A 27,455-nucleotide genomic window follows, 5' to 3' on the forward strand; every position below is an offset into this window, starting at 1 on the left:
AAGACACACACGCTCCTCGCGCAGAAGGAGTCGGACATCTACTGGAAAGACTGCTGGGAAAGCAACAACAAATCGACAATAACAGGAACTGGGCTTTTTCTTCCGCGTTATTCTGCTGCGGTGAAAGACGAATTAAATATATCCGCGGATTCATTCTTTTCGGATAACGTGAGGTGAGTAGCACAACAATAACTTTAATTTCCGCGTTCATTTTTTTTCCTGCGTGACATTTTACAGGAAGTTTTGTGCTGGCGTTTGACGAAAGTGTGATATTATCCTCATGAAGAATACGTGGGATTATTAGATTTCACATGTTAGTGGACGCAATGCAAAAACGTGAAAGGCCTTATATAGTCATTTGTTTAAAGTCTTCTGCACCTTACACGTGGCCCTCATGAATGCAGGCAAAATAATACTATGTGTTCATAATAATAACAACGATCGATCAATATAGCATTATTATTATTATTATTATTATGATTATTATTATACAACCCACACACATCTATCCACCCACACGCTCTCCCACCCACCCTTACCTAACTTAGCGGTCTGAATAAAGAAACACTGAACGCGTATCGTATTTATATAAAGTCTTAAAATATATTCAGGCAAAAACAATACCTCCAAATCCCACTGTATGCACACGTACGTTGTTTTAAAACGTTAAGAAACGAGATGCACAGCCTTTTTGACATTGCTAATGTTCGGTTACATCAGTCGTTTATCGCGGTCTTAATCATGCCTACTGTAAACTAAAACTGTAATAAAAAATATTTTCATAACAACAACAACCTAAGCACGGAATATCTTGTTTGTCTTAAAGCATAAAACACCCCCATTCGCTACACTCTTTACCATGCAAAACCATTAATAATTAAAATAATAATGCACAATTTACTTAATGGTTTTAGACAAAATGAGCTTTGTGTGCAAAAAGTAAATTCGTAAGTAGCTGCTAGGTTAGAAGACAAAGACCACACACACACACACACACACACACACAAAAAAACACCTAAAAATTTCGTGAGCCATTTATTCGAGATAGAGATCTCATTATCTTGCATCTTGCAGAGAAATGCCTGCTCTGTTGAGATCTGCTTTTAATGTGATTTTTGAAAAAAAAAAAAGTCACCGTGGCTTGTGTATTGTCAAACATAATTTGTCATGCATTTTAACTCTCAGCCCACAGATTTGCAGAAATGAGTCAGTGGTTGGAGCTTCAACAACTGGATTCAAAGTTTTTGGAACAGGTCGACCAACTGTACGATGACAGCTTTCCGATGGCCATCCGGCAGTACCTCAGCAGCTGGATAGAAAGCCACGACTGGTGCGGACCACCATTTATATCTTTACAAGTCTGTCTAACACACAATTTCTTATGTGTGATAGTATGATAATGATAAACCGGCAAACATAATTGTTCATTACAATTACCAATATTTATTATAAAGTTCAAAAAGCTAATATGAACTATTATTATAATTATTAATATTTTTAAGGGTAACTGGAATAATAATATTAACATATTATTATTATTTAAACAATTCACATGTAAATATTACAATATTATTTAAAAATATATTATGTAAAAAAATGTGTGCATTTTTATTTTTAAATTAAATTAGAATGTCAATATAAACATGTTAAAATAATATTAATGAACACTTTTAAGGTGATCTTATATGACTGAATAAAATGTTATTATAACTTTATATTTTAAATCTGCAAAAAGGTGATTAAGGTAATGATAATATACATTTTAAAACCTGTATTACTTTCTAACTGCATATATATTTTAAAGGAGAAAATATGTATATAATATTAATTAAATGTTAATTATTTTTAGTTGGAATTTTTATAAATTATGTTATTATATTTTTATTTATTAAATTAAATTATGAAAATATTAAAATAAATTATTATAAGAAGAATAGAAATTATTCTGTTTATTGTACATAAGGCCTCACATGATGTTTATAAACAAACTTCAGATAAAAGTTACTTCAAATACGACATCTTCCAGAAAACTAATATTCTGCACACAGTTAACTAGCGGTAACATTTTATAATCAGCATCATGGGTCATCCAGAGCTAGTGGAGGCGACAGAAAGGCATTGGAGTGAATGCTCTTTGTTCTCTTAAAGGGACCATGTTGCTAACGTGGAGAACGAGTCTCTGGCCACCGTGAGGTTTCATGATCTTTTGACCCAGTTAGATCACCAACACAGCCGCTTCGCGATGGAGAAAGACTTCCTGAATCAGCACAACATCCGCAAGATCAAGAGGAACTTGCAGGTGCCTGTCTGCAGCTAACTGGCATAATCATTTCCTTTTAGTAATTGTGTGGAAGCCACTGAATCATTAGGCAATAAAGCAGATCTGAAAAGACAAGTTGCAACGTGCCACCAATTGAGGACCTTGTGTTTTAGAGCCTCTTCCAAGATGATCCGGTCTCCATGGCGATGATCATCAGCAGGAACCTCAGCGAGGAAAGGAAGATTCTGGCGTCTGCCCAAGTGTCAGAGGTCAGGAATGAGTAAAAACATCTACTGATTTCCAACACTAGCACTGTGAATTTTGATCATGTCATTTAAATCCATGCAAAACGCGAAAAGGAGATATTTCGCAATATTGTGCAAGCTGCACTTTTCCGCACAGTGACACGGAGTTGGTAATTAGCATTTCGTTACAGAATCGAGCCGAAAGCGCCCAAAATGACATGATCGTGGAGAAACATCGAGAAATGGACGGAAGGGTGAAAGACATAAAGATGAAAGTGCAGGTGATGCACGCTAACGCCGTCACAATCCAGGTTTAATTCTCATCGAAAAGTCGTGTAAAGCATCTTTTTTTTTTTTAAACTTCCTTTCAGGACACGGAGCAGACCATCAAAAATCTAGAAGACCAGCAAGACGAATACGACTTCAAGAAGAAAACTCTACAAAACAGAGGTAGCAGGATTAAAAATAATGCCTTATTTGGAGTAAAAAATTACTTTATTAAATGCACGGCCACACTACAGAAATTCCTCTAAAAAGTAAAAAAGCATTTATTTTTCGCTTGCAAAAATCTTCAGCCAGAACGAGCCATTCATTTGAAAAGTATAGAAACTCGCTATTGCTTTTTTCGCTCTTGAACATTTGTAAAACTTCAGCGAATGTGAAACACCAAAAATAACTGCTTACTTCGCTCAAGAAAATGTAACGAAGCTAACCAGCAAATTAGGCTATAGAAACTCAGTATCGCTTATTTTGTGAAAATTCACCAAACTAGCTAAAGTGGCGCACCTCTTTTTGTCAGATGCGGAAATTTTCTCGCAAAGATTTGCCAAACAGCGCATACGACAACACTTCCATTCAGAACTAGCTATCAAAATTCAATAATGCTTATTTTGCTCGTAAAAATTTCTTGAATAAATGGTAAATGCCACCTCGTCTCAAGTCAAAACTAACACTTTTTCGTCAACTACTGAACTAAGTATCGCATATTTCATTCATGAATATTTGTCAGATGTAATTAGCCTAAAGAAACTATAGAAACTCAGTATTGCTTATTTTGCTCTCGAACTTTAGTCCAACATAGTTAAATGTGACAAGTCAGAACTAGCTGTTTTTTGGAAACTTGCTTATTTCGCTTGCGAAAAGTTACGTAGCATCACGCGTAACTGCATCTTAGGTCACAACTAGCTAATTATTCGCTAAATCAAGTATTTCTTATGTCTCGAAAATTTCAACAATAGTTATGTGTTGCACCGGAAGTCGGAAGTAGCCATTTTTAAAAGTACCGAAGTGCAGCATTGCTCATTTCGCTCTTGAAAAAAAATCAGTGAATGAGACGCAAGTAGCTCTTTTTCGGCAAGTACCAAAACTCAGTGTTGCCGTTTACTAGCAAAAATTTTAACGGTAAGTGTAACGGCATCTTAGGTCAGAGCTAGCTAGCTAATCAAAAATTCCTCAAAACAATGGTAATCTAATGCACCAAGTAAGAAGTTGCTTTTTTGTCAAGTACTGAAATTCAAGCTCATGGAAATTTGCCATGATATAACAGCACCTTTCATCAGAACAATGCTTTTTTATTTTTATATCGAAACTCGCTTTCATCTGTTCCAACAGAGGAACTGAACGGAACGATTTCAAAGGAAGACCTGAACCGCGAGAGACTGACGATCCGTGCTATGTTTATGAAACTCAACGAAACAAGAAAGGTAAGGACATTAGAGATCCTTCGCATCTTCCCGTTCTTTAATGCTGATTGGTTAGCGGGGCGGAGCGGTTACTTTCAACCTTGTCTGCGTGTAGAAAGTGATCAGTCAGATGTCGGAGGTGTTAAACAATATGGATCCGGTGGTCTTTGAGCTAATCTCAACAGAACTGGCCGAATGGAGGCGCCGTCAACAGATGGCTTGCATCGGTGGACTAACCAACGTCTGCTTGGACCAGCTGCAGAACTGGTAACAAACACAAACCCATTCATGATTTCCTTCTTACCATAGATTGTTTTTTAGTAGTAAAATGCAAAAAAATTTAGCTGTAGAATATCGCGACTCGTTATATCATGACAACCAATTGTAATAGTTTCACGATCTTCAAACACCGCCAAAGCTGACCCGTATTGCTCATAATTGTATTTTAATCCTGAATTTTAAGATGATTTTTTTTTTTTACAGATGATCGCAAATACCAATGTTTTACATTTTGTCAGCAAAATCTAGTCTACTTTGTCTTTGTTCGATTTTTATAAATTGCGAAATTTTGGCAATATGTAAATAGTTATAATTTCGCTACACTGTTTAAATTGGGCCTTTTTTTGTAATTTAAATAAAATATTGACAGTATGTTAATATTTTGACTATTTAAATATGAAAAAAAAAATGTATACATTTTCTGCTCGCGATATTTTATAAAAATGTTGACGATATCGAATATAGGAACAGTATATGAATATTGATCGTGTTGCACGCCACTGACGATGGATTTTCCGCTTGCAAAACCACGCAGAAATTTATCGAAGTTTTCACAAACTATTACAAATTCACTATATCGAATTTTTAGCTTCTTCGAAGTCGCGTTTACGCGCGTGTTTAGAATCATGCTCGTCTTTCCCATCAGGTTCACTTCTCTAGGAGAATCTCTGCTTCAGCTCAGGCAGCAGCGCAAGAAACTTCTGGAGCTGGAGCACAAATACACCTACGAGAACGACCCCATCACCCTCAGCAAAAGCACTCTGGACGAAAGGATCACGCTGAACCTCAAAAATCTCATCACGAAGTAAGAAACGCAGTTTGCTTGAAACGCCGCAGCAGGAGAGAGAGTCACCGACGATGAATTTTTGCGTTTCGTTTCAGCTCTATGGTCGTCGAGCGACAGCCGTGCATGCCGACACAATTGCAAAGACCTTTGGTGCTGAAGACGGGCGTCCTGTTCACCCTCAAATTACGGTAACCAGACACACGGCAGATGATTCACATTTCTCTGGAACTGAAGGCCGGATAATGTTTACTCGATGAATAATGAATCACAATTTCTGCGCTCCAGGCTGCTCATAAAACTTCAGGAATTTAACCACACTGTTCGGGTGAAGGTGCAATTCGACAAGTAAGTGTTGTACATACTCTGACTCAACCGTGAATCATAAAGGAACCGTTTATGTCTCCAAATTAGCTTACAAGTTTGATAAAATACCGACGTGCATTCACTCGTGTAGGTTAGCATGCATTCATAAAAACAGTTCATTGATTAACCCGTCGCTTTTCACCTTTCAGGGATATCGTTGAGAAACGGAAAGGGTGCGTGCTACATCGTTTCCTTATTTGCATAGCTGTTTTAAAAGGCACAGTTACCCTAAAAATGAGACTTATTTATACCGATAACTCTTTGCTTTGTAACGCTCCTGCTAGGTTTCGCATGTTCAACATCTTGGGAACGGCCATGAAGGTCATGAACATGGAGGAGTCCAACGGGATGGCAGCAGAATTCCGTCATCTGGTAAAACGAAAAGAAAAAAAAAGCTAATTACAGCGTAGCTCTAGTTTAAGATCCTAAATTAGTCAAATAATAAAGTAAGCATTAACTAAACTCTTTTTGCTTCACAGCAACTTAAAGAGAAGAAAGTTACCGGAAACAGAACAAGTGAGGTGAGTTTTGAACTTTTCTTCTTTTTCAAATTCCGCTCACCGAGGCAGCATTTTTTTTTTATATTGTGAAATATTATTACAATTTGAAATACCTTTTTTATTTTAATATATTGTAAAAATTTTATTTATTCCAGTGATGAAAAATCATTTTTTTTGCATTATTATTGCGGTCACATAATCCACTAATTTGCTGCTCAAGAAATATTATTATTATTATTATTATTATCATCATCATATGTTAAAAAAAAACTGTTGTACTGCTTAGTACTTTTGTGATTTTTTTTTTTCCGAATAGATAAATTGAAAGTTCAGCAACATTTATTTAAAACTGAAATCTTTTGTAACAAATGTCTTTACTATAATATTTAATATATAAATGTATATGTATTGAAATATTTCAAAATATTATGTAAACAAAAATATTTAATCATTTGACAGACTGTACTATCACTTTGATCAATTTAAAGCAAGCTTGCAGAATTAAAGCACACATTACTTTCTTTTCATTAAATTGTAAAAAAAAAAAAAAAAAAAAAAAAATTTACTCACCCTCATGTTGCTCCAAAGCTGTAGATCTTGCGTTCCTATCTGGAACATAAAAATCTCATACACATAAAATACACATCACATAAAAATGATCAGGAAAGAAGGGTCTTCTGAAGTCAATCGTAAGCAGAAATGCGATTCTCTCCTTGTTTAGCTCTTTTTTTACTTTTGAACTTCTGCATAGTCGAGCTTTAAACTTGGTAGAACAACACCACAAACTGTCCTCTTTGGTTAAATTCGTTGTTGAACGTTCGCCAGGGCCCTCTGATCGTCACGGAGGAACTTCACTCCATCACCTTCGAGGCTGAGCTCTGCTGGTCTGGAATGGTCATGAACTTTGAGGTTAGAAGATGCTTCAGAACAAGAGAGTTTAAAAGCATAAAGGGCACCAAATCGTGATCATCATCCGCTTTCTTCTCTCTCTCCATCTCCAGACTACATCTCTGCCTATAGTCGTGATCTCCAACGTCAGTCAGCTGCCCAGTGGATGGGCCTCTATCATGTGGTACAACATGCTGACCTCTGAGCCGAAGGTAAATCCTCTTTAACACTAGTGTTACGTACAAAAAAAGATTACACAAAAATCGGACTTAAAAAAAAAAAAGAGAGAATTTAAAGCAAAGGATGCCTTGTCAAAAAACTGACACAGGTTTAAGATGGAAATAAAGTAAAACTGTAATAAAACCACTTTAAACAATACATGTTTTAAAACCAATTTTAAAGTAAAGCACTAAAACTCGAAATTAAAATAAAAATAATATTTAAATATTACAAAAATAAATACAGAAAAATTGCAAAAGCACATAAAATTACTAAGAATTTTACTAAAATGAAAGATGAAAATATAAATAAAAAGGGAAAAAAAAATGAAATGGCAAGTAACTGAAAATTTTAAAACTGAAATAAAGTAAATTAACAAAAAAAAAAACAGATATAAATATTAGATTAGAGAACAAACGTGAAAGTGTTGCCTTGACAAACTTTTGGCAGAAAAAATACGTTTAAATACTTGAACTGGATTTAAATAAAAATGAAATAAATAAATTGAACTTGAAATATTTCACAAAAATTCTAAATTTTAATTTACCAATCTAGTCAAAATATACAAGTTCTCTTCAACGGAGGTTGAGTGTATGATATGAGCTCTACATGCATCACAAAACAGATTCCTGGAGGCTTGTCCACAGGTCCCGACATGCCTCGAACTTCCATTTTCTTTGTTTTCCAGAACCTTTCGTTCTTCGTCACTCCTCCTTCAGCCACGTGGGGGCACCTATCGGAGGTGCTGAGCTGGCAGTTCTCCTCCATCACCAAGAGGGGTCTTAATCAAGAACAGTTAAGCATGCTGGGTACCAAGCTCCTTGGTAAGTACCGTACACTTAATTCATACGGCAGCTAATTCTCTTGAAACGGATGAACTAAACGCACAAGCGTTCAAACCTGGGCCCACAGGACCTAAAGCGGTGATGGATCCAGAAGCTCAGATTCCTTGGAACAGATTCTGCAAGGTTGGCCTGTACAAGATTTTAGTTTTTACTAATCCGTTAAGTTCCTGCTGTTTAGAAGAGAGCTGATTTGAGACTTGTGTTTGATGTAGTCTGGCAGTGAGAAGAACTTCACCTTCTGGCTGTGGATTGAAGGAATTTTGGACTTAATAAAGAGACACCTGCTCAGTTTGTGGGACGATGGGTAAGAAACCAGATGTTTGAATTAGGAAAATACAGCTGGGAGCAACATCATGTATGGTTATAGGTGGTTGCCAGCTTGGATGGCTGCAGTACTTTACACACCAGGGTCATTGTCGTTAACCAAAACAAAACTCTTTTTGTAAGTTTAAGCTAAAGCACTAAAATTAATAACTGAAAATAAAAACATAGGGCGAGTTTAAAAACATCTAGTGCCGTCAGGTTTTACTGAAGACGCGCAGTTAAGAATTTAAAAAGACATTACTTTGTAGCAACTTTTAATTAGCATTGGAAATACTTTTATTTTTAAATAAATACATTAACACATTTAGGTTGTGTTTGAAGTTTTAACTGGCTTTTATAGAAGTGAAATTCTGCTTTAACCCTGTCTGTCTATCTATCTATGGCAGCTGTATAATGGGTTTCGTGACCAAAGACCGAACTAAAGCGCTGCTACATGACAAAGCTTCCGGGACGTTTCTGTTGCGCTTCAGCGAGAGCAACCGTGACGGAGCCATCACGTTCAGCTGGGTTGAACACGATGCTAACGGTGAGATGTTGTTCACTCTCCAACAATAAGGACTAAATGAAACCAATATCTGATATTGATATTAAAATGTCAGCTGGTTTGGATGCGGGCTTCACCTTAACTTAGCTTCATATGAAATCGGTTTTTGCAAATTTAATGCTCATAGGTTTGGTGTTGTGTTTGTGTAGAAGAGCCACAGATTCGCTCCGTGGAGCCCTACACGAAGAAGGAACTCTCCGCCGTCTCTCTTCCAGATATTATTCGCAATTATCGCGTGATGGCGGACGATAACGTCCCAGAAAATCCCCTACGCTTCCTATTTCCCAATATACTCAAAGACGAGGCCTTCAAAAAATACTACTCCAAACCTACAGACAGTAAGAAACACACAGTTGGGCTTCATGTAAAATATTATAAATGTGGTAAATTTTTTTTTTTTAAATATATACACTTTTGTTTATCCAGAGCAAGAACCAATGGATGTGGATAAGAAGTCTGATGAGGGCTACATCAGCACCACTCTCATCTCCATCTCTGAAATGTAAGTCAGCGTTAACCCTCAATATTTTGTATTTTTAGTACATAAATTATATTTATAAAAAAGTCAACGGAATCCTTGAATGCGTTTTTATTTTGATTGAATAATATTTTTCGAAACATGTTTTAATGCATGAAAATCGAAACAGTGTGCGTTTCAAATATGAGGTTGACGTCACAAAAATGTTGTGTCTACTAAGATGTTTGGGCGCAGTACCAAACATTTCCACTAGGTGAAATTAGTTTCCCGTGCATTTCCAATTTTTGGTTGCAAACTGCATAAAGGTGTGCTCACAAAGCAAAGCAAAAATTTGCGTTGCGTTGTCACTCCAGACTACTCGCAGAATATTTTTCCCGTCACTCGTGCAAATTAAAACATCACGCGTACTGGATGTGTCAATAAGCTCCTCGTTTGCGCAAGTGTACGAACATTGTGTCTGTGTCAATCACGTCATCCAATATGTATCGTTCTTGCCACCAGACGCGAATTTGCATTTATTTGCGTTTTTTGCATTTATTTGCGTTTTTTGCATTTATTCGCGTTTTTTTGCATCAACTCTGTATGCAACCTACATGTGCAAATAATTTAATTTGTTGCGCACACACCATACGTTTGACTTTTTTTTCCAAGACTGTTTAACCTAATCATGCCCGTGTTATTTTTTATTTTGTGTTCACATAGGCAGCCACAAGACTACAACGACACGCTTATGCCAATGTCGCCCGAGGTTTACGGCGAGCTGGAGCGCATTGTACGACAAACAATTATACATTCACAATGCAATTTAAAGAAATACCAAAAATATTAACGGCACTTATTCTACATCTCTTTTTATTTTAGAACCGATACGTCACCGATTCGATAACTTTTGAGGTAGAGTACCATTATTCATACATATATATATATATATATATATATATAAAAACATTAATAGATCCTGATACCGTTTTTTGTTGTTTTTGTGTCCACAGCCCTCAGACTTAAGTCTCTCTTAAGTGGACAGATGATGCCAAAAAAAAAAAAAAAAAAAAAAAAAAAAAAAAATTGAAATGTTTAATTATTCAGTTTTTTCTGTAATAGCGCAAACGAAAGAGGAACATCTAGTCGAGGTTTAGCTATTTGGTTTAGCCATCCTTTCTTTTTCATGCTAACGTTATTTGAAAAACACTGTATATGCTGTCAACTATAGCATAAAGACAACCAAATAGATCGAATTAACCTCATAGCGATGCTACTGTTACCACAGCACTTGTTCTCGAAAATGTTTTAGCCAGGAAAGTCGTGTACGAACGGCACTTCATTTCCTCAGATGCCAAGTAATAGAGAAGAAGAAAGTGAACAAAAAAGCTAGATGGATAAAATTTCACAATTTTTTTTTTTATGTAAAGAAAATTAAACCTATTTTTAGGACTAATAAGATTTTTTTATAAGACTAACATTATGCAAGCAATCGAAAATTTTATTTATGTTAATATGAACAAAATATATTTTTAAAAAATTACATAAGTCACACTGACTTGTTTTTTTTTTTTGTATTAAAATCAGTAAATTACTGTAGTACGGGAATTTTACTGTAATAAAGAAATGACTATTAGTAATAAAAATACATTATGAAAATAATGGGAACAAACAAAAAACAATGTCCTCAACAAAAATATTGGTCCTAAAATAGGCTTTGTTTTCTGAAAGCAAGTTTTAGATTTTAATGTTTAAGTTTCTTTGGGATAAAACGCCCTCAAAGATAACTCCAGAAAGAGCTACGAGATGTAGGAGTTCAGGTCTGACAAAACCTTTTAAGCTGTTAGAGGTTAATTTCCAGTTTCCAAATATGTGAAAAAAAACCCAGTATGTCCGGTCTTCTTGATATTCTCCTTAACTTGCTGGTGCTCTGTTAGTGTTATGTTCACTTTATATAGTTTATGTTGTCATTTCTCACTTTTTGCACTGGATTGCGCTACTGTGTTAAATTACAGGGAAAAATGCTTTTGTCTTATTCGTTTTGGACACGATAGAAAGTTATTATTGGGGAAAACCATCTTGTTTGAAATGACTTAAATCTGCACCTTAGAAACTTTCGGCACAGACCAAGAAAACGCAAATGACACATCGGCGAACGAAATGGTACTGTATACAAACGTGTGAAAAATGTTTAAAAACCAGATAAAAATTGCCAAATTATATATATTTGAGATATTCATTTAATGGATATCCGTCTGATGCATGTACAGCTATAAGATAGGAAAAATTTATACCAAAATGCTATGTATGTTCAAAGCCTTTATTGTTTTTATCTAGCATTTCTTGTGTGGAATATATCGATCATTTTCTTTGACATTAAATGCAAACAAATCTAGAACATCCACAGTATAGCATAGTTAAATAAAAGCAAATCGAAAGGAAATATCACAACAAGGACGACAATGCGATACATTCATAGCAGTAATAAACAAATGCAGAAAAAACTCGTAACTCCTTTCTCCGCAAAAACAAGAAATTACACAATGCGACAAAAATGGACTAAAACGCGACAAAGAAACGTACAAAGTTGAATACGATCAGTGACCTACTTTTGTTTGTATCGTCGAGTCTCTTTGTTGAGTTGCTTCGATTTTTTGGTTTTTTTCCTATATATAACAAATTTTCCACACTCACACACACTCATTACAAAACACATTTACAATACTTCAACCATAGTGTCCCACTAGAAAATATTCACATAGTTTAGATCAACTTTGGAGGTTTTTCAAGTATACGCGCGCCTCTCTGTCGTCCGTACTGTACATTAGAACAATCAGTGTGCTTTTCTGGATACGTGTTTACAGACATAAAACTAACCGTTCATAAAGTAATTTCACCGAAGGACCCAACTGACGGGACAAGTTCGACTGCGTTGCGAGCAATTCCAGTGCATTTTTGTCTGTTTAATTTCGAATTTTACTTGTCATTTTACCATGTACCGACAATAAAACAGAATTATTATTATTTTTTTGCTTGGTTCTTTTTCATACACGAATGCTAATCTAAAAGCTACGGGACAAATCAGTTTTCACATCCTGCATTTGAATATCTTGCAGGATATTCAAAAGGCGACACTGCAGTCCAGTTTGGATGCTACTTGTGTTCGTTTTCCACATAATTATTCATTAAACAACTGCCGTAAGATTTAAATCATGCTTAAAAAAAAAAAAAAAAAAAACACATCGCTGTTCAAAAATACAGGAAGTTCCTGCAGTACAATGAAGCATCAGGTGTGAGAACTAATTTGGTAACAATTTGCAATTAATTTTGATTTGTTAACATTAGTTTGATAGATAAATACAGGAAATTCCTGTAGTACATTGATGGGCGGGTAAGAAAATGGTCCTTCTAATGTTTTAAATCAATGTCATAATGCCAAACTAATGTTAATAAATGGACACCTACTTTCAATTATATTGGTATGAAATACAGGAAAGGTAGGAAAAGAACATAGGACATGGTCTTTTTTTTTTTTAGGAATTTTTGTGAATTTCCAAAACGTTTATTTTCGTTATCATTAGATAAGTATCAAATACGGGGAATTCCTGTAATTTAATGTTCAGGTGAAAATGCTCCTAGTGCTTTAAAGTGGTTTTGGTGATTCTTTACAATAACTTTGTTAACATTAGTTGAGTGAGCAGATATGGTATACAGTAAAAAAAAAAAAAAAAAAAGTCATTTGGCAACACTTTACAATTAGTTAACGTTAACTTTAGTTTAGCAGCTAGCTATCAAATACATGAAATTCCTGTAGGTAGGAATTTCACTTCACTAATGTTAATAAACCGAAATTTAAATAAGAAATACAGGAAATTCAGGTAGTAGAAAGAACAGGAAGGTGGAAAAATTGTCCTAGTACTTCGTGACAAACGTTTTCAACTAGTTAAGTGGTTGAACAGAAATACAGGGAATTATTGTAGTACAGAGAAAGTCTGGTCCTTTCACAAAAATGGTCCTTCTAGGGCTTTAAAGTAATTATGGTGACCCTTCACTAATGTTAAAGTGTAAAACACAAGTACTGAATACAGGTCGTTCTTGTAGTACAATGAACGGCCAAGTAAGAAAAGAATGCTTTAACGTGATTACAATTAATTTTGGTTAACATGACATATACAGGTATCAAATACAAATCATTCCTGTAGTACAATGAACAGGCAGGTATAATTAGCTTTTTTCTCTTGGCGCTTTAACAATAATCGTAAAGTAACACTTGACAATTTTCAATTCGTTTGCATCAGTCAGGTAGATGGCTATTAAATACAGGAAATCCCTGTAGTGCATTGAACAGGAAGGTGTGAAACCGGCCTTCTGGAGTTTTAAAGTCATTTTGATGGCATATATATTAAATGTAACTAAATTCGATAGATATCAAATACAGGAAATTCTTGTAGCATAATGAACTTACAGGTTTTTTTTTTTAATTACAGTGTCTTTTTCTAGTGTCTAAGTGTTTCTGGTGACAATTTTAATATTTTCATTCATTGACATCAAGCACATATCAAATACAGGAAATTCCTGTAGTTCACCGAACAGGCTGGTACGGAAAAAAAGTTGCTTCTAGTGCGTCAAAGCAATTCGGTAACACTTCACAATAAGTTTCACGTAGTTAACATTAGGAGATGCGCATCACGAAGTAACGATCAATTACAATACTTTTATAATACTATTTTGAACAACAGTATTTTTTTTTTTATTTTTGCCTGAATAAATCAATAGTTAATTATTAGTACGGTACCTAAATTAACTAATGTTAACTATAATTGTGAAACTTAAATGTAAAGTGTTACCTTGATTTAAAATAAAAAAAGATGTTGAAAGACAAATAAATAAATATAATACAAATAAAAAATAAATAAATAAAAAAAGTGCATTTTTTAAACAATCAAAAACAGCGTAATTTGGAACATATTCACAACATGATACGCAAATAAAAGGCATATGGAACTACAACTGTTTTTCATGTTGATTTATAACAAACTATAGGGAGAAGAAAAGGGATCAAATCATGGAAACAAATCAAATCCCTCCCAATGCTACCTTCTCTAGTCAAGCTGCCTTTTCTTAAATATCTATTTGACATCATTATCTATGAAGGTTCTCAAACCATAAATGAATGTACATGAACTATATATATACACCTTTTAATAGATTTACTTGTATTGAGTATATTAAATTTGTATCGTACGTTTATGTGGAGATACAGCTAAATAAGACCTTTATGAGGCTACATTCCCCCAAGTGTAAGATAAAACAAATTTACCATGTTAATGGAGGTCACACACACACACACACACACACACACACACACACGAACGTCACAAAACAGGGGAAAGGGGCCCAAAGGCTGTTTTTTTTGTTTTGTTTTGTATGCTTTCTTCTCAAAAGAATACCTCAGACACTCACTGGGAAACATGTGGAGCGTTTTATCATCTCTACAGCATCCCGTCCAGGTTCTTCTCGACCGTCTCCTTGTCGCTGTCGGCGGTGGTCTCCTTGGGGCTGTAGGTGTTGTGATAGTCCTGCAGGATTGTTACGACATCGTGATGGCCAAAATGAATGGCCTCGTCCATGGGAGTGTTACCCCACCTGCAACGAGATCAGACGGCAAGTTTAAAGGAACTGCAAGTGATCATTTGAAGTAATTGCTTCTTTTGACAAACAACTAAAATGGAGGGGCGAGTGTACACAACAACCATTAAAACTAATAAATTAGCAATTAATTAAGCTTTAAAGATGAACTAAAATTTTGTGGTAACTAGTCTTTTTGAACTTGTAAACTATAAACAATAAATGCTTTAAAAAAATATTTAACTTATGATACATAACTAATAAATTGTTAAATTGTTCTAACAACATACTGTAAAGCTGTAACTGGTTAAAACTAATTGTTTTTTAAATGTTTTTATTTACATAATATATGTACATAAATACGCAATCGTTCGACAACACTATATTCTAATAATTACGTTAAAAATATTTTTTTTTTATTTAAAACAAATTCACAATTTTTTTTAGCACTTTTTAATTTGTTATTTGTTCATTTCAATAAACCAAAAAATGGCAAATCAATATTAACCTTAAGCTAGATTAATACATGCTGTTGATTGTTAGTTACTAGTTTATGATACCTAATTTAACTGTAAGAAAGAAATAACTGTAGTACAGTAATAAAAATACAAAAATATTGATCCTAAAAAAAGGCTCAACTCAATTCAAAAACATTTCTTAAAGAAAATAAATAAATAAAGTGTTAAGTGTTAAAATAATTAATAAAATTAATAATAATCATTAACTGCAATTAAAAAAAATTATGTACCCATCATGATAATAATATATTAAAAAAATCCATTATTTTCATTTCTATAAACATTATGGCTAATAAATTTATTTAACAATAAATGGTCTTAGAGACCATTTTTTGAATACAGCTTTATTACGTTGCCGTTTTCTCCAGCCTTGCCTTATTTTGTGAAACACTTTTCACATTCAGGTGGTTTTAAGAGTTATGCCAAAAACAAGACGTAAAGCCGTGTTGCAGTGTTTTCTATTCATACCTGTCTCTGGGCACCGGGTTCACCTTACAAGCTTCTAGAAGAAAACGAACAACCTCAGCGTGACCTGAAACCCACAAAAGCGCACATTAGCAAGATCTCCACTCGGTGCGCAGAGAAAACGAGGTCAGGCAGAGGAAACGAACAGCATGTCAGCAAGTCTGAGGGTGGAAGAGCGTGACAATATCTGAAGCCGCAGATATAGAAGAGTTCCCCGTCACCTCACCTTCGGCAGCAGCTACATGAAGAGCCGTCCGAGAGTCGTAATCTCTCTGCTCCATATCCATCGATGAGAGCGCGAACCTGCACAGAGCACACGTGAACTCAAGATCCGTGTTTAGAAGTGAAAAAGAAGCGTTTTATGGGTGGAGCGGTACCTTCTCAGAGCAGACACGTCTCCCGTGTAGGCCGCAAACAGCAGGTTTATGACCGACTTGACCTGGAAGAAAACAGAGGAGTCGTTTGTGGCGCGTTAACGACATCACAATGACATCGCAACTCCGCACGGATCGCTAGAAGATCCCAAAAACCGGTTGGCTCGTATTTAGGCCCTGCAGGAGGGGAAAAAAAAACACTTTTAAAAGGAGTTAAACGAAACTGACACAAACAACAGTTGCAATGTTTTCGAAACCGGGATGAAGAAACAAACACGCACGAAGTTAAACGAAACTTGCGTTTGTCAATTATTTATTAAAGCACAGGGAGAAAATAAATAAAGTCGACAGGGTTTAAAGAGGATAATCTTGTTTGGCACGAACAGATCGGTTGCGTATATTTCACACGGTCACATTTCGCGAAGGAAGTGATAATACTGAAAAAAAAAAAAAAAAAAAGATCTAAAACAAAAACAAAACATCAAGTTCAAGTAGTCAGTTTAAATGATCGCAAGTTTAAACATTTCTCAGTGGAAAGTAACTTATACTTCAGTAATCTTTAAGCACATTCCTGGATTTCAAGAGGCACAGTTTCACAAACGATAAATGACTGATCAAGCTGAGAGCACAGTGAAAAACATACAGCACATGTTTAATTCAAGTCAAAACTGGGTTACAGATGCAGCTGATTTGAGCAGAGGATGAGATGTGGTTTGTGAAATCACGTGTTTGGTTTGTAATACAACGTCCGAATGCCTTTCTTTTATAATTTACATGTTTTGTGCAAATATTGTTGAAATTAAATCACTGTTGATGTCAGACCGAACACAGAAAACCTGCACCATTTTTGCCCGCTTCTTTCAAATACATGAACACGTTTTTCTCCACTTTATTAACTCCAATACTGAATGAAATAAGTTAACAGGACATGCACCAAAACATACATTCAACAAACGTTTAGACATCGAATTAGGTCAAAAAAGAAAGGGACTCGGTGAAAAAAAATTATGTAATTATGCACAAATCAAATAAACTAAAGACCAGTTCTTTTGTGTTATTTTTGTGAAGCTAGCAGCAACAAACTAAAACAATAAAAGTACTTATTGTTTCCTGAAACTTTAAGAAGTCATCGAGATCAAAACTCAATGCTGCGGCGTCTGGCTCGTTCAGACGTTTAGCCAATAAATAATGTGAAAAATGTATGGCCTGTAAGAAAATAAATACATTAATTTAGTAAAAGGAGAAGGTATTTTAACTTTGGGAAAAAACTGTAAATATGTGACTATCTTGTAGCAATTGTTTTACCATTTTTTAATAAAAATACAATAACCAAAGAATCACAGTATTACTGTATGTGATATCACATGGCATTGTTTGGGCCTTACCGAGTCCCTTTACTTTAAAAAGTTCAACAAATTGCACGTGAGGTTCAAAAGGTCTTTGGCTTTCTTCACAGTATAAAAACCACCAAAACCTAGCCAGAGAAAATAAAACGAATACAAACGAAACAAAAACCCAAAAGTTAAGTAAAAAACAAAAAACAAAACCAAACCGACTAAAACGAAAAACAAACAAAACCAATTAAAACAAAATCAAAAACCAACTAAAATAAAGAAACACAGCAAAAACCGCTAAACGAAAACAAACCGAATCCAACTAAAACAAAACGAACAGCAAACGAACCAAAACCAAGTAAAACGAAAACAAACAAAACGCAAAACCAAATAAAACAAAACATAAACCCGAGAAAGTGATTGGGTGAAGGACTGCGGACATGGAGGAAGGTTGGGTCGCGCCGGTGTGTCTCTTCTAGTTTCTCTCCGCCGCACTTTCCATCCTATAGACTACGGTGGTGGAACTGTCCTCGTCCGTTTCGGAAGGACAGACTTTTTTCCACACTTTGTCTGCGAGCGCTAGTTCCTTCTGAAGGCTCGTATAGTCCAGTGGTTCGAGATTCTGCTGCTGCTGCTGCGGTTCAACCAATACGGACACGGACAGATTATCAGATTAGATTATATCATGATGAAATTTCCTGCTTGGATTAGTATGGATGGCAGAGAAAGAAGAAAACAAGGAAACGGTGGAAATCTAAGCAAGCCAGTCAATCAGAAAAGCGCGCCTCGGGAGTTATTTTCAAGTGAAGAAGCGTCACGGACATATTTAGCTTGTATTATATTAGCAGGAGTAAGTCAGTCAAGCGGTAGAATATTTAGCATCCTACATTAAGGCACATGAATAGCAGTGGAGCTGAAAAGCAGAGAGGATGCCGGTCCTCCAGCAGAGGGCAGACAATGAAGAGGAAAAGAAATATGCATTTGCTAAGAGAAGTCAATTGTTTAAAAAATACGGGATAAGATCCTAGGACAGTTAGCATAATTTGGTTTGTCAGTTTGCATTCAGTTTGCACACACACACACACACACACACACACACACACACACACTCATAATTGAGTCAAGATTATTAGCATTAGTTGCATCTAGAGGTGGGATATACAGTGGCCCCAAAAATTAAACAGACATCCAAGACATGCTTAAAGAAAAAAACAACAACTGTTTTTGCATAAGTTTGCATATAAAAATTATTTTTAATTAAAAATTAAATGCGTGTGTACTGTGTATATTTAGTATTTAATATAATATTATAATATATTGTTATATGTATATTTTTAGTTTATATTTATTATATATATATATATATATATATATATATATATATATATATATATATATATATATATATACACACACACACACACACACACACACAAACAAACATTATTTTGAATGCACAGCCCTAAAACATATTTCATATGTAGTGTACAATAATGCAGCGTAATATCACGACAACTTTTCAATTTATCAAATATTTATCAAGGCTTTTCTAAAAACAAAAACATTTAGAAAACTTGTGTTAGGGATGTGACTTAGCAAAATGTACTATATAATATACTGACAATTATTATTATCATCATCTTATTGTCCATATGAATGTACAGTTAATATATATATATATATATATATATATTGTACAGCACTGTTTGGAAATTCATGCCGTGTTACATCCCACCCCTAGTTGCATACTGTATGTGGTCGGAAGGACAGATCTGTCACTCACCCGCTGGTCTCCGCCCTCTCGGCGTGGATCCAGTTTCTTGGCAAAGTGGCGTAAATTATCATAGTTGTGGAAATTAAAGAGCTGGACCAGATCCTAAAAGAAAAAAAAGACTTAAATCAATGAGAGCGAGAGAGACACGACTGAAACAGATGATTATATAGATTTAGTACCGTGCAAAACTGGATTCCTCGAACACTGTTGCCCAGTTTGTCAAGAGGAGGAGACCAACACATGATGCCCATCACATTAGGCACCACCAGCAGGATGCCTCCAGAGACCCCCGATTTAGCCGGGAGACCGACCTACAACACAACACACACCCTGAGCTCGTCTCGTGTCCTGAATGCCTCGTCTCAAATCGTTTCTCCAGGTGTGACACTCACATGGAAAGCAAACTGTCCGGAGAAGTCGTACATGCCGCAGGAGTGCATGAGGCTCAGAGTGTTCCGCACGGCCTCGGGGTTCAGCACGCGCTCGCCCGTGATCGGACAGAAGCCGCCGTTCGCCAGGGTGGCGGCCATCACACTGGCGCTTTCGCAGGTTACCTCGATGGAGCACAGCTGGACAAACCAAACAAACGCTTGAAAGGAACAGCGGGTGCAAAAATTTGAATGTGCTGAAAATGTATTCGCCCTCAGGTCGCCTGAGATGTAGATCGCGAGTCATTTGCTCAGCAAAGTATCCGTTTAAGTGAATGGGTGCCGTCGCGATGAGTCAAACAGCTGATAAATACATCACAACAATCCACACCACTCCAGTTAGCGTGATTTAAAGTGAGAAGTTTGTAGCAAACCAATCCATCGTTAAGACGTTTTTATCCTCGAACCATCTATTCCATCTAAAACACCAGAGCTTCCCCCAGCGAAAAAGTCCATCCTCATCAAAATCCACCTACATAATTGTATGCAACTGTTCTGGCTTTTAAAGTGGTGTGGATCACTTTGTGTGGTGATTTGATCAGCTGTGTGGACTCTCGTTCCGACGGCACCCATCCGCTGCAGAGGATCCACTGATGAGCAAGTTATGTAAATGTTACATTTCTTCAAAGCTTGTTGATTAAAAAAAAAAATAAAACTTTTCTTAATTGTTGGAAGTCTACATCTGCTGGCAGATAGGGGTGTCAAAATTAATAGTTGCACCGTAATGCGGACGTGGAAGATTCTGCATCGATAATAGCATAGTCCATAATCGATTACAGCCCATAAAATTATTCACATTAAAAAAGAAAAACCCATAAAAATCTCAATAATCTCAATACTCTGCACTCCCAGATACTGAAAGTGCTTTTTCTTTGTCACTTGTCTTTTCCTCCTTTATTGCATTATATTTGCTTGCACGTTTTGAAGCTATATTTAGGCCTACTTAGAATTTTTAACCATAATTAATGAATTATATAATCAATAAAATAATAATATAACATAATATTTTAAAAAGTAGGCTGGTTGTATAACTGAATAATAATAATAATAATAATAATACTCAAAATAAATTTGATATAATCATGATGCATTGTGACGCATATGGAATCGAATCGAATCGTTGATACGATAATCGTAATAGAAATGCATCGTGAAACCAAAGCCACACACATATTCAACACTCGTATCCAAACTGAAAATCTTATGCTTACCTGGAAGTAAAGGTCCAGGATGGAGATCATATCTGTACCTTCTGGGAAACACTGCAAGTATGGAGAGAAAAAACAAAAATAATTTTTTTTTTTTTTTCACTGAAGTTTCAATGGAACCTAATTGCAATCAAATGTTTAAACGCATACCTTCTTTTCCTTTAAGTAGTAACCAATGGCAAAGTTTCTGTCACCTGACAGTCGCTCGGACTGAAACCTACCAACGGCAAGAAAGTACTTACAGCATCAACTTTAACAAAGATATTGCGGTAAATTTCATAAACAATTATATAGAAATGGGAAGTAACACTGAATTTAATGTAATTTTATTTTTAACATACTCCAATAAGCTTCGTTTTATTCACAACTTTTTAGTTGACCGTTTAAAATAGTGCTGTCAAATATTTAATTATTTTATATTTAATTAAAATTATTTACATTTTTTGTTTACATAATGTGTGTTTACTGTGTAGTTATTATGTATATATAAATGCATGTATATATTTTAGAATACGTTTATATATTAATTACACACACACACATATATACACACACATATCTATATAGTGTGTGCACGCATGTATACAGTCATCTTAAATATGCACAGAACACATTATGCAAACATAACCATTTTTTTGTATGCAATTAAATGTTTGACAGCAGTAGAATTTATGCTGATGGGATCATTTCACATTTGATTACTTTTATATTTAAAATAAAAAATTTTTAGTTGAATACTACTATCAGATTTCATTATGCAAGGTTCTATTGTTCAGTGTTTCTATTTATAATTGACTTTTCATTTAAAATCACTGCTACTAGCATCACTTACGTAGCATTGCTGAAACCGACGTATTCATTTCCTGCCAACTTCTTCATAAAGTTCATCACCTAAAACAAAACACTCGTTTAAACGCCGCAGCTCTCAACGGGATTAACAGTAAGAACGAACCGCACTAATATACTCACATAGTCAAACTTCTCAGCGTTGCTTACACCTTGCTGAAAGTCGAAAACAAACTGCATGAATGCGGTGTAACATAGACATGAAACGTTGTAGAGTTACACACAAACTTCTCAAAGCTTAGCCATTCCAGTTAAAGGAAACTACCAAAATATCTATACATTAGGCATTACAGACAGAGATGGTTTAAATTAGATTGATAGTAAAATCATTTCTCTACAGCTTGAGAGGCATTTCAAATGAAGAATGGAAAAAAAGGATTCTAGCTCACTAGAGTTGAGTAACATCGTTGAAAGAAATAAAGGCAAACAGTGTTTGTGTCCAAGTAAGTGCTATTATTGCTGTGGAATCACAAATGTAAGTTGTTAAAGGGGTGTGGAAAAAAAAAAAATCAGACAAAACTAAAACAAAACAATAAACTGCCAAGTAATTTGAACTGTGTGCTGTCTGTAAGTTTGTTTTAGTAGATCTCTAGAGAAACTCAATGTAATGCATTGATCTGAGGCTCTTAAATACGTTTTTTTTCCACATTGAAGAAATATTTAAGCGAAACAAAGAGTATAGCGTCTCACTAAATAGGTGATTTTTTTGTTAAAAAGTACAAAAACAAAAATTAAAAACACAAATAAAGCTTGATTCTGAAGAAATGAAACAGTTGCATTTGATTTTCTGTCAAAGCAATGGATTTGTCAGACTTGCGCTAACGTAGCTTAGCATTAGCTCGGTTTGAAATTTGTTCAATGAGGAAAAACAAATAAATGAAAGGGAAATTACCAACGTCATTGACCTGTTGGGAGGGTCAAAATTTCCCACAGTTCCTAATGCTGTAAAATACGCAACAACAATAAAACCACAGAAAGCCTTCACACAGACATCACACATTACCACCTCGACGGGCCTGAGAAAGATGCGTGTCATGCAGACGATTTACCTTTAACGTCATTACAAAAAAGTCAGAAATATATGCTTATACATGTTTGTAACGGTGTAACATCGTTCATAACAGGCAAACCAAGCCCTGCATTTCTACTGTAGGCTTTAGCGAGGATGCTAACTACAGGTCGTGGCTTTAAAAAAACCCCAAAAAAACAATATTATGCAATTCTTTCTAATCAACGAAGAATAGAAACATTGTATATTTATTACAGCGTGTTTCTCAAGTGTTTATTATTCTATCACACTGCCCTCTCTGATTCCTGACCATCATTCGTTCTCTCTCGCATCCGTTTGCCTCTTCAATATAATCCCTTCAGCGTGATTATTCATAACCTTAATCTGACGAAAGAGGGAAAGTAATCAGATTAAATTCCATTCGTCCCTCTGATCCGTTCTCACGCCGAACATCCGCGAACGCGTCAAGCTAAACATTCTGCAAGGCACTTTCGGGTTATCAAATTTGGGACACCCGCTTTTATTAAACAGCGGGAGGATGCGAAGATGAGAATGTGATTTACCTTGAGGAGGGAGGTGCAAACTATGGCGCCGGCGTTTACCATGGGATTGTGAGGTTTATCTGGAAAAAAAACGGATTGATGAAGATTGCTTTGGGAACATTAAAAGTTTTTTTAAAACCCTTAGGCCACCCAAAAGGTTTTTAGATATTAATTTAGCATTAAACCGCTTGCTCAACAATGAAGCCATTGCAGCGAATGGGTGCCGTCGGTACGAGAGTCACAATAACGCACAAGCAATCCAGACTAATCCAGTTTCTTTCGATTTCGGAATTAAACACAACATCACTCATATTTTCATTCTAGCTATTTTTCACGTTTTCGAAACGTCTTCGAAATCCGTACCATCTTCGTCAAGAAAGAGTTTGTTGAAACGAAGGCCGCTGGGCTCCTTTCCTATAAAGCGGTGCACGTATTCGGTGCCGTGATCGTGAACGGCTACTGCGTACTTTAACGGTTTCACGCACGACTGCAGACAAAACGGGACTTTCGTGTCACCCGCAGTGTACCTGTAACGTGCAAAAATGTCAAGGTTAGCTTTTCGAGAAACTAGATTGACGAAAAAAAAAAATAATCAAGCACGATGAAAAGAATTTAGCAATTGTGCGAATGGCAGGAATCTCACCGTTGGCCATCTACGGTGCACAGGGCCACGGCCCAGAGATTTGGGCTAAATTTCGCTAACTGAGGAATGTAATCTGCCACCTGATATGAAAAAAAACAACAATGTAAAACAATCCGTAAACAAACTGCATCAGAAATTGACGCCGTGTTGTATTACGAGCGTACCTGGCCACCTGACAGTGATTTAGCGCTCTCGTAAATTTGATCGACGTGAGAGGTAAACGACTGGAAGTCAGGAATGACGAACTTTTTCCGGAAAGCCTGCGTTAGCAACACAATGTTGCTTTGCACACACCTGAAGAAAGAGAAAAGTGAAGATCATGAATTGTTTTTAAAACTCAAATTGACGTTAAAATGTTACAGAAACGGAATATAAAACTGAATTATTTGACTGTGATAAACTATAACGACTTCCTATATTATAATAAATACAAAACTGTCGTAATAATACCGCTGCTCATTCTACAAAACTCTTCTGAAAAAAGTATGATTGATATACAGCACTATTATATTTTTTGCTCATACTTTTTAATTTGATTTAATTTGTTCCATTTTCACTCTGTGTATAATTTGAATTCGTTTTTTTTATTTGTATTTGATGTAGTTTTTGTAGCATTTCAACTATGGCTTTCATTTCCCAAGCTCTAATAATAAACCGGTTATGGTTTTATCATTCTCTCAGGCCTTTAGCCATTTTTACGTATTTTCTGAGTAAAACTAAATAATTCATGAGCCGCAGGACTCAGTGACCCCTCATTTAATGTGTCCTTGGGAAACGGCTGCTATATGAAATCTTTGTTTCATGCTTTAATAATAACTATGGGGTTTTGCCATCTAAAAATTACACTGCAACTTCAGCCAATATACTCTTATTGAACTAAAAACAGTTTTCATTTGCGTTCTTCAAGCATATAGGGTTTAACACAGTTTATTTACTTTTTGAAGAGATGTCGATCGAGCGCGCCGTCCGATGTGGTCTTCAGGGTGACCTTTAACATCTCCATACACTCCTTAAGACGAGGGTCTCCAGTACGCAGACCTGTGGATTTCAGCGCCTGAAAAAGCAACAACGTTTAGCCTGCATTCAAGAGCTTTAAGGTGACACTTGGTCAGCTGGGCTGTGGTTTTACCGTGGTGAATTTGTGAGCTGGAATTTTCTCCTGGCCTTCGGCAATGGTGTAAAACAGCAGATCTTCCAGGCTGGGCAAAATGCCTGCCTTCCTTCTCCTGTGACGGATACACAGAAGATCCAGTAAGCAGAGAGCAAACAAAAATAGATGATTTATTCAAGGAACATTGTTTATCGGCAGCAGGAGAGGTCGCGCTGAGACTTCCTACCATTTCGGTTTCAGAATTAACCTCATTATGCCATTCAGTAGGTTTCTCAATGGATAATAAAGATGTTTTTAATAAAATCCAATTTAAAGTGTTACTCCACCACAAAAGGAAAATGTTGTCATTAACCACTTACCCCCCATGTCGTACTAAACCCGTAAAAGCTTCGTTCATTGTCTGAACACAATTTAAGGCACTGACTGCCAAGAAATGAACACTGTTCAGAAAAATATGAAAGATAGTGGCATCGTCTGCCATCAGTGGTTCAATCTGTATTTTACGAGGCGACGAGAATACCTTTTGTACAGGAAGAAAAAATATTATTCCATAAATTCTGCACCGTAGCAAATCTTTTACGGTTTTGGAACAACAACAAAATTTTCAATTTGCGGTGGAGCAACCCTTTAATCAAAAACTCATGATTTTCAATAAGCATTAGGCCCAAAATATATCCTATGCAAGTAACAAAAGTCTCAAAGTCTGCCACCATGGGTGCCATAAGCATAAACCTTTTATCCACAACCATATTTGTGCATAAAGCCTGGGAAAACTTAAGAAAAAATGCATTTTACCATTGACTGGCATTGTGAGATCATCCGAAACCCATATTTCTCATAAAAAGTTAGTTTGTGAGAAAAGGTGGTTAATTAACAGTTCGGGTCTGAATAATTAAAATATGTTAAGCAGGGTGTAATTAAAAGCATTTGGGAATAAAACTTCCTACTGCAGATTCAGAAGTTCCAACTATGGACTGCATTCTGGGACAGCTACGCAATCTCATATGAGGCCTCGAAAATGAGCGCCGGTTTATATTCTGACCACAAACCATCCAGAAATGAACTGAAGGGCGTTTGGACGTTATTCAAGATAGTGGGAAAATACTGTTCTTAAATGCATAGTGGGGTGAAAACAATGGTGACTAAGGTTTTGCGACGTCATTTTAGGATGATGCATGTGGTTCTAGAACACAGAGCAGGAATGTTCTTCGGCGGGAAAAAAAAAAAAAACAAGCGAAAAGAAATAATTGGAAGACACCAAATAAAAAGAAACCAGATACTTACACAACAAATGCAAAGCACGTAGACGATCAAAGGAGAGAGAGAAAAAAACAAAACAAATGAATGAGACATAAAACACTGGCAAAATAAATATACATGAATGCATATGTTCTAACGACTAGCTCACCTTGCCTGGATTAAAACAGAGATAATAGGTTAGTTAATGACAGGTATCTGGCTTTTGGAAATAAAATAGGGGAGAAAAAAAATACAATTTTGGCTTTGGCATTATCAGACTATCGTCTAGAGAAAGATACTTGTAATGCATTACTCCATAAAAAGTAACTAACTGCATTACTAAATGACTTCTATTGAATGCATGACATTAGTTTGCGTTTGCTTATTTGGTTTTACTAATCAAAAAAGCCAAAGGTTATATGTTGTAGATTTAACAGTAATGCGTCACTTTAATAGTTATCCGATCACGTAACTTGTGCCGTGTTACCCCCGACTATTGATAAAACGCATCAGACACAAGCTATTGTGTACAAACACAGGCAGCGCTCCGAGGCAGGCCGTCTGACCTGACAAGGCATTAAACTAGGACACCTAACCCCTCCCATCCCAAACCGACGGAGAGTTAAGCCTTCACTTCCTAGCAAGGTCTCGGTTCTGATCCTGGCTAATGCACCGCGCCAAACGCACTTTCTGACGCCGCTATTTTTACACACAAACACGCTGGAAGTAATCCACTTGATGACGCGGCTGAATAAAAACACTGTTTTAGACGAGAAAAGTTGCTAAAAAACAGAATTAGCTTGATTAGCGTCCCCACAGGTTTGTATAGGCTAAACAAATTTGATTGTTTTAAATAAGTCCAATTTTTTGTGACATAACTTGTTTCTTACACAGTGTTTGAAAACAGTAAATCATTGTACTTATTGGATGTTTTTGTCACCTT

At 35.8% G+C, this 27,455-nt stretch overlaps 2 protein-coding genes across 7 annotated transcripts in view; one reads left to right on the forward strand and one right to left on the reverse strand.

Annotated features, from left to right (window-relative positions):
* Positions 1 to 12,419, forward strand: stat1a (signal transducer and activator of transcription 1a). The gene is made up of 25 exons (XM_043223489.1): positions 1 to 173; positions 1,186 to 1,330; positions 2,149 to 2,299; positions 2,434 to 2,529; positions 2,697 to 2,786; positions 2,877 to 2,955; positions 4,117 to 4,208; positions 4,303 to 4,454; positions 5,113 to 5,271; positions 5,349 to 5,441; positions 5,539 to 5,598; positions 5,766 to 5,789; positions 5,901 to 5,988; positions 6,096 to 6,137; positions 6,942 to 7,025; positions 7,118 to 7,216; positions 7,912 to 8,047; positions 8,136 to 8,191; positions 8,281 to 8,372; positions 8,779 to 8,918; positions 9,086 to 9,274; positions 9,363 to 9,438; positions 10,117 to 10,186; positions 10,276 to 10,308; positions 10,407 to 12,419. Exons 2-25 carry the CDS (start codon positions 1,203 to 1,205, stop codon positions 10,428 to 10,430), a joined length of 2,253 nt encoding a protein of 750 aa, XP_043079424.1. The 5' UTR covers positions 1 to 173; positions 1,186 to 1,202; the 3' UTR covers positions 10,431 to 12,419.
* Positions 11,700 to 27,455, reverse strand: part of glsa (glutaminase a) — a 19,361-nt gene continuing 3,605 nt past the window's right edge. The window contains exons 1-18 of one of the 6 annotated variants that reach the window (XM_043223493.1): positions 26,558 to 26,575; positions 25,292 to 25,388; positions 25,098 to 25,216; positions 24,327 to 24,456; positions 24,163 to 24,242; positions 23,883 to 24,046; positions 23,541 to 23,599; positions 22,092 to 22,124; positions 21,955 to 22,013; positions 21,273 to 21,339; positions 21,126 to 21,176; positions 19,879 to 20,055; positions 19,666 to 19,797; positions 19,496 to 19,588; positions 16,382 to 16,443; positions 16,231 to 16,307; positions 16,008 to 16,071; positions 11,700 to 15,039 (exon numbers count right to left, since the gene is read on the reverse strand). In XM_043223493.1, the coding sequence (XP_043079428.1) occupies positions 14,886 to 15,039; positions 16,008 to 16,071; positions 16,231 to 16,307; positions 16,382 to 16,443; positions 19,496 to 19,588; positions 19,666 to 19,797; positions 19,879 to 20,055; positions 21,126 to 21,176; positions 21,273 to 21,339; positions 21,955 to 22,013; positions 22,092 to 22,124; positions 23,541 to 23,599; positions 23,883 to 24,046; positions 24,163 to 24,242; positions 24,327 to 24,456; positions 25,098 to 25,165 (1,470 nt within the window). In that variant the 5' untranslated portion in view covers positions 25,166 to 25,216; positions 25,292 to 25,388; positions 26,558 to 26,575 and the 3' untranslated portion in view covers positions 11,700 to 14,885. Of the gene's footprint in view, positions 15,040 to 16,007; positions 16,072 to 16,230; positions 16,308 to 16,381; positions 16,444 to 16,674; positions 18,347 to 19,495; positions 19,589 to 19,665; positions 19,798 to 19,878; positions 20,056 to 21,125; positions 21,177 to 21,272; positions 21,340 to 21,954; positions 22,014 to 22,091; positions 22,125 to 22,860; positions 23,442 to 23,540; positions 23,600 to 23,882; positions 24,047 to 24,162; positions 24,243 to 24,326; positions 24,457 to 25,097; positions 25,217 to 25,291; positions 25,389 to 26,557; positions 26,576 to 27,455 lie in introns of those variants that run through there. The other 5 variants (XM_043223491.1, XM_043223490.1, XM_043223492.1 and 2 more) reach the window with 5 other exon arrangements.

This window comes from Puntigrus tetrazona, chromosome 22 (assembly GCF_018831695.1).
Source record: "Puntigrus tetrazona isolate hp1 chromosome 22, ASM1883169v1, whole genome shotgun sequence".
NCBI lineage: Eukaryota > Metazoa > Chordata > Actinopteri > Cypriniformes > Cyprinidae > Puntigrus > Puntigrus tetrazona.

Excerpts from the sequence above, each read along its gene's own strand:
- stat1a (XM_043223489.1), top strand. The coding sequence starts at position 1,203 with ATGAGTCAGTGGTTGGAGCTTCAACAACTGGATTCAAAGTTTTTGGAA. Across the intron at positions 7,026-7,117 it reads GAATGGTCATGAACTTTGAG|ACTACATCTCTGCCTATAGT; the intron begins GTTAGAAGATGC and ends CTCCATCTCCAG. Across the intron at positions 8,192-8,280 it reads CTTGGAACAGATTCTGCAAG|TCTGGCAGTGAGAAGAACTT; the intron begins GTTGGCCTGTAC and ends TGTTTGATGTAG.